General features: G+C 34.1%; 1 protein-coding gene across 2 annotated transcripts in view; it reads left to right on the top strand.

Annotated features, from left to right (window-relative positions):
• Positions 1 to 3,931, top strand: part of RC3H1 (ring finger and CCCH-type domains 1) — a 60,250-nt gene extending 56,319 nt beyond the window's left edge. The window contains exons 18-20 of one of the 2 annotated variants that reach the window (XM_012729279.1): positions 1,478 to 1,621; positions 2,728 to 2,837; positions 3,555 to 3,931. In XM_012729279.1, coding sequence (XP_012584733.1) covers positions 1,478 to 1,621; positions 2,728 to 2,837; positions 3,555 to 3,705 — 405 coding nt within the window. In that variant the 3' untranslated portion in view covers positions 3,706 to 3,931. Of the gene's footprint in view, positions 1 to 1,450; positions 1,622 to 2,727; positions 2,838 to 3,554 lie in introns of both variants that reach the window. The other variant, XM_004688497.2, reaches the window with a different exon arrangement.
• The last annotated feature ends 3,474 nt before the right edge of the window (positions 3,932 to 7,405 follow it).

The raw sequence follows: 7,405 nt of genomic DNA, 5'->3' as shown, positions 1-7,405 counted from the left end.
CATTTTATAAATTTTTTAAAAGGAGCTTAAAACTTTGAAAAAAAGCCTCTGTATTAAAACAGTACCTTTCATATTAATACAGTTCTTTCATTTTATAGACTACTATCTTATATATTATTTCACATCCCCACACCCCCCTTACTTGAGCCAAAGCAACTGACAGGTAAGTTAGACTGACACTATTGCCACATAAGGAAAGCTAGATATATGTATATTATTCTTTACATGGAACCTATTATTTGAATATGGAAAACTGCAACTATTGTAGCTGCTCCCTTTTGGAGAAAAAGACAGGGATGGAGCTAGAGGGATCATGGTCAGTAAAATAAGTCAGAAGGAAAAAGAAAAATATTGAATGGTTTCACTTCTAGGAGGAATATAGTGGGACTAAATAAGACACTGGAGAAAAAATAACAACAATCAAAACAAAACAGACAATTTATAAACCAGAAATATCCTGCAAAGGGGCTGGGGTAGGGATCGAAAGGAGGAAGGGGGGAGTACAGGGGACTGTGGTGATGTGTGTGGGTGAATTGGGGAAAGAAATTTATGGGATCTACACCTAAGGAGGGGAAGTAAACATTGTTTTAAAATGAACAGCAATGTACAGAAAAGGGAAGAAGAAAGAAATTATTGCTAGAATTTTAGCTTTTACCTTTCTACCAAGATAATAAGCCAGGCATTACTTGGGGAAAATAATCTTACTGGTACTTACACTTTTTTATTTAAAGACAAATCCGTATGAGATTGTTTTCTATAATACATGTCTGGCCTAATTAATCAGTAAGGTTTAAAAATTTAAAATCCATATAATATTGTCACTCATATTTGTCTCCTTAAACCATTGCTTTATTTGCATAGTCCAAAACTTCTTGATGATTCCAATTGTGTGTCCATCTTTATTTAGTTCATTAACTTTTGAACATTCTAGACCTATAAAGCATTGCACCTTATCCTGCTAATTCATGAATTTTTGTCTTGGTTGAAATTTCTAGGCCTATTTTCTGTTCTAGGAGAGTATCAATATCATTTATTTGGAAGCTTGCTATATATCTAACTCACTGTGGTTAAAATTTTTGCTATTACAGAAGTTTCACTGAAATAAATTACAGATTTTACTTCAGAGTACATAAAACAACATGGGGAAAGATCCACATTTACAGTTGACTTCTCTTTTAGATAAGAAAATATAAAAGCACCCTATATCTAATAGTAAATTACTTAGTAAATAAATCTAACAGTAAATTATTTAGTAAGTTTGTAGCATCTGTATTTCTGTTTTTATTCAGGTACTCAGAGACATTGTCTTACAACTACATCATTTTTATTTATTTTATACAAATACCTTAGTGATAAGCTTATTAAGAATGTGGTCCTGAATTGGAACAAGTCTACCTATGCATGGTGTGAAGTATGTTGAGTTTTATATGTGCTTGGCTTTATGTACTAGGCTGTTAGTAATAGACTGGTGTTGCAGAGGGAGGCAAACACCTTGGCAAGTCAGCCACAGCCCCCACCACCACCTCCAAAATGGCCTGGAATGATCTCAAGTGAGCAGTTGAGCTTGGAACTACATCAGGTGGAAAGGGAAATCGGGAAGAGAACCCGGGAACTGAGTTTGGTGAGTGTTGTGGGAAAAGAAAAGGAAGGGTGAAAGGAAAACTTCTATGTAGAGATATGTCACAGAACTCCTAACTCTAGAGTTCTGGAATCATCTAAGGCTCTCCAATGAGTTGAGTGATTCTCAGTTTCTTGAAGATAAGTGGCCATCCTGTTTTATTATCTTATAAGACCAGTGCTCTAACCATTTACCTCTGGTGCCCACTTTATTATTTTATTGTAATTATTGCTCATTCTATTTTGGCTTGAGTGTGTTCTTTGTCTTATGATTCTGCATTACACAATTACAAAAATCTTAGGGAAAACAGGTAAGTCAGTTATAAGTTATTAGCTTTATATTAAGTATACTGATTGAAGATGCAGAAAGGATGATTTTGTTATAAATACCATCATGTTCTATGAAGATGTTACCAAATAACATTGTAGTTTTCATAGCCCTTAAGCTGATGACTTATTTTTTGTTTTGAATGAGAAGCAATCCACATGTCATTTCCTTTGGAATTGTGTTTATAGATAGACACATGAGAGTTTGCATCATCATGCATGAACATTCATCTCTGTACATTTAACTTTAAAGAATTGTTCCATTCACCCACTCCACCCTCACTTGCATGGTGGTTGACTTCTGTTACAGTTTCATGGTTTTTTTTTTTTTCTACCAAATAAACAGGGTATTTAGTTTTTTCTGCTTTCAGTAAATATAGCATAAATATTACATTTTAATTTTTCTAGATCATCAGTTTTTTTCCTGTGGAATTTTTCCAAGGTATATAGATTTTTTAAAATCTGGGGTATAGGCCAGTGAGGTAGGAGAGTGAAAGGATTCAGCAGGGACTGAGTGGGAAACAGAACAGGCAGATGTACTGAAATACACTGCTGAGGGGAGCAGGGTGCGAGACAGGAGAGATCTGCTGCGCCATGTGGGTCAGCTCCCTGGCCAGGAATGGAACTCACACTGAAGTGGCTGCTGGTAGTTATATTATCCCAAGACTTAACCTATTGTGCCACCAGGGAGGCTCTAGGTCATCATTTTGTATTATCTACCTTTCATCTCTCTTCAACACCATTAAGTGGAAGATAATTAAATTAATTCCTTTTGTTTCAAAGGAGAATCAGTGTTCTCTGGATATGAAAAGCAAATTGAATACAAGTAAACAAGCAGAAAATGGACAGCCAGAACCACAAAATAAGGTTCCACCCGAGGAACTTACATTCAGGTAAGTAAAGGACATTTTCATAGTCTTTTATATTTTAGTCATGACAAAAGTATATATGATTTGATTTTTTTTAATGTCATTTTTCTATGTGTTGAGATGTGACTATTCCTGTATAAATTAGGAATTATAAACCTAACAATGAACTTTTCTGTTCCATTTCCTTTCCTTGCTTTTAAACTTACTTAAAACCAATGTTTTAAATTTTGAATGTATACCTTTCTGTTTATACTACTTTAATGATTTTCTTGGGGCATTTTGAGACTTAAATGCATAGCTGTGAGTTGCTGTCCTGGTCATAAATAATAATTTCTAATACCCTGTTGCTTCAGACTTAACCTTTTAACTGTTAATCCATGTACTATCCAGGATTCAAAATTATTTCTTTTACTAGTAAAACTGCTTGCGCAGTCCATACTTTTTCATAAAAGCCAGTTAGTAATTATTTTAAATTATGGGTCTTACAGTCTCTGGTGAAAATCTCAATTTTATTATTATAGTGTGAAAATTGTCATAGACCAGATAGTATATAAATAATGAGCATGGCTGTGTTTCATTAAAACTAACTCCAAAAGCAGGAGGTTCGCCAGCTTTAGTTTGCCATCTCTGCTAGTTCAACAGCCATGCACATACTTTTCCACACTGCTAAAAGTCAGGGCCTGTGGATTTTTTTCTACTGAATAAATCATTTTTCTCACCTTCCTTTTTAAATGTTAACAGTGATATGCCGAATGGATCTGCTTTGACACAAGAGAATATCAGCCTCTTATCAAACAAGACCAGTTCTCTGAACCTGTCAGAGGATCCTGAAGGAGGAGGGGACAACAATGACTCTCAGAGATCAGGAGTTACATCCAGTTCTGCCCCCTAAAGTATGAAGAGTTCTGCTTTCACCTTTTGCCCCTAATCAATTTGTGGGGCAGAGGGGTAAGAGAACAGATAACTTCTAAACTTTTTCTCTGAGAGTGATCAGAGAAATCCAGGAAAAGCACCGGAGGCAATGTGCACAAACACCACTACTAAAAACAAACCCTGCACATAGTTCACATTAATGCATTTTTTAATTTAAAAAAAAAGAAAGAAAAAGAAAATTAGCAGTATCTGCAAGCAATTCAGATTAAATTTGTTTTTGTTCTGTGAATGAACTTTATTTTAATAACTTTGGACGCCTTGGATCCAGGGCTTTAAAAAAAAGAAGATATTATATATACACTCAGTTTGATTAATTGTATGATCTTAATGAAGTAGGTTTTTCTGTATTTTGGTATTATTACATACCCAGTGTATAATTCCTTACCCCCAAACCTTTCCAACTCTCACAGCCCTATAAATTAAAATAGACAAAAAGCACCAGTCTTTCTAGGAATTCTACGGTGCTTGAGACACAGATACAGTAATAGACTAGTTATTAGAAAATGTGCAGCAAGGCAATCTTTTTGAGACTGGAAGCTATAATTATTTTTCCACCTTTCTGGATCACTAGTTTCATATATCGGGATGTTTTTCTTATGACACTAATAAAAATTTTGTTTATATTTTCGACATTGTAGAGAGGTAATTACCAATTTTTAAGTTCTCATTTCCATATTATGGATCCCTTTCCTTCTCAGTGTAATCAGAAAGCTGGATCCATGTTTGGATTGTTTAATTATATCTAAATGGAGTTTTAAGAATGAGCTACGATTTATAAGAACTGAAAATACATGGTTGATGTATTATCTGTATTGAGCTGATGGCTGGAAAATTGGAGCTGTGTTTTTTGAACTAAATTTTTGTTGAAATAATAGACCCTTTAAAACTAGTATAATCAACCATGTTAAAGCTACAACAATTGAGTTGAGCTTAAAATGAAAGAGACACATTATTTCAGTGGATGTTTTCGAAACCTCTCGGAACATAAACATATAAAAATTATATGCTGGAACCCCCTAACTTAGAAATGAGATTTGGTAATTATGAACTGTCTAGATCTTTAAGGGCAGTTTATAAATTAATCAGTTGTTGCTATTCAGAATCACTAGCACAAATATGTAGCAAATACCTAGAAGTCACTTTTAATAGCTTGGCTTTACAATACCTAAAACATTCTTTATGAAAATGTAAAAATAGATAAGAATTTTTATTATTTAGTTCTGCTGCACATATTCTGATGTCACATGTCTATACTAAACTAAGACCCTATTAAAAATGTTTAGTGGTGATTATTTCATGTGGTCACCTACCCCAGCCCTCTTTTTAATTTCCCTTTCTGGAATATACTACTAATTCAGAAAGCACTGGTTATGTAATAAGTTACTGCATTGCTTTGGTTGGGTAAAGCAAGAATTTGTGTTTTCTTGTTTCTTATTTTCTTAACCCTAACTCCTGCTGAGGTCATAACAACCTCATTCTAAGCTCAGTGTCCATCATACTGTTAACTGAAACAAGTGGGGGGAGGGGGGAGGGTATTACAGTCCTGCCATTGCCTACCAGTAGGAGAGTCCAAACAGAACACTCTTTTGAGTAGCAATTATTTAATTTGCCCAGTCAAGGCACCGTGTTTATATACTATTTCACATTGAATTTGATTATGCCCTACAGACCTGGCTGGTCAAGGATTTGATATACACATATTGGCTTGGGATTCGAGCTTTCTTTTTTATTTAAATAAAAATTTATATATATATATATTATATATATATACAGATATACATAGCTATATCTGTATATATATTGGGTATGTTTTAAGGATTTTTTCGCATGAGTGCAGCTGTTGCCATAAAATGACTGATTGGGAGGTAGAAGCACTGAATGAAGATGAAGCATTTTTTTTTCAGTTGATAATTCATATTTTCCTTTTTTAAAAAAAAACTTCTGCTTTTTTCTGTTTTGCTTGAAGCTCTTTTACATTATTATTTAAATGTTTATTATTTTGTGGGAGAAGGAGAGAAATTTTGTATGTCTGAGAGTCCCAAGATTTTTTATTTTTCTGTAAACCATTACAGGCAATGTTCTTGCCACCCTTTGTGGGCAGATTTAGGCAGGCCTATTTCTCCTTTGGACAAGTTAGATAATTCCTCAATTTTGGAAGCAGTTACTTCAATTTGGAATTCAAGGGAATTGATTTATTCATTTTGTTCAGAATAAAAGTAAAGTTTTGAGTGTCTTTTGAAAACCCTAGTAGCTGAACTTCTTTTATTCTTTTTTCCTTTGAAATAGTCTCATTCTTGCTTTCACCACTTTGATTTTGTGAGCTAGACAGGAACAGGGGTTAATTTATACAGTATCCCTATTCTGAGCTAAACCAGAAAAGCCACTGTTGTGAGTTGATTCAAAATCATTTCTTTCACCATTTAAGATATTTTCATTTAAGGGGGATAAAACTCTTAAATTATAGCCTTAATGCTAGCTGTACTTCTTAAAAGAGATCTGGTTGGGTAGAAAAGCAGAGGAATGGTATATATTCTCCTATTGTGCCTGTAACTACCTATCTTAAATTGGTCATTTTGCCTTACCATGGAAATCCTTACAACTTCCCTAGTACTCACCAGCAGTTTTAAGAATTCTATAAATCCTCCAGAGGTGGGGGAGGGGTGTAGTTAATTTTTTTTTCTCTGTGATATGTTTTGTAATATGATGGGCCTATAAGGTGAAAAAACTTACTTTTTTAATTCAAAATTTGTGAAAAACATTTTTCTGGCTTTTAAGTTGTATCCCTTTAAGAGGTAAGAGATTAAACTAATCAGATAGGAAATACGATTTTTTTTTTTCTGTTTTTGCTTTCTACTTATTAAAGTATTTCTTCTGAAGATAACTGTTTTTCACTGAATTCAGAAGCAAGACTTGGACATCTCAGATGAACGTGAGAGTTCTAAAAGGTTTATGATATGAGTATAAACAGTGTGTTCACTCTTGTTTATATAAAGTCACCAGAATTTTGTTATAGCCAGGAACATATAGACACTTTGACTTACTCGTTTTTTCAAGATCTCTGGAAAAGGGTAGAACTGAGAATGAGACATCTAGATTCAACTTTTGATTTATGTAGTTCTTTTGCCTTACTTACAGACACTGTCACAAAATAAGTTCAGTAGCTACCCTATCTTGGGTAATTTACAGAAGCTGAAGTGACCAAAGATGCATTCCTTGTTACTTTTCTAGTTAAAAGAAAGCTATTATAGCCTAAGTTTCTAGTAATAATATTCAAATGATAGACAGTATATAATGCCAGCTACAAATAGTCAGCTACTGAACAATCCATAAAAATGTATTTGGTATAACATTAATGTGGCTGATTCCCTTCTCCTGGGTTATTTCCCTTCCCCTCTTCTAGTCTTTCCCATACATTCTTTTGCTTGAAGGACATAAAATTGGTATGATTCTCTTTTGCCACATACATAGGTAACTCCCGTAGAATTTCCAGGGATCTTTAGAGTTGAAGCTCAAAAGTTTTGTTTCCTGGTCCTTTTCTGTCTTGCAAATTCCCCTTTGACTTACCCCTTGTCCTCCCCAATCTGCAACAGTGACAGTTTGCTGCCTCAAAACAGAGCATTCAAATGAATTCGCTTAGCCAATAACTTCTATGAAGTTGC

This window comes from Condylura cristata, unplaced genomic scaffold (genome assembly GCF_000260355.1).
Source record: "Condylura cristata isolate star-nosed mole 26May11 unplaced genomic scaffold, ConCri1.0 scaffold00024, whole genome shotgun sequence".
Lineage (NCBI taxonomy): Eukaryota > Metazoa > Chordata > Mammalia > Eulipotyphla > Talpidae > Condylura > Condylura cristata.
The sequence above is the reverse complement of the archived record's forward strand: the minus strand, read 5'-3'. Positions and strand labels throughout refer to the sequence as shown.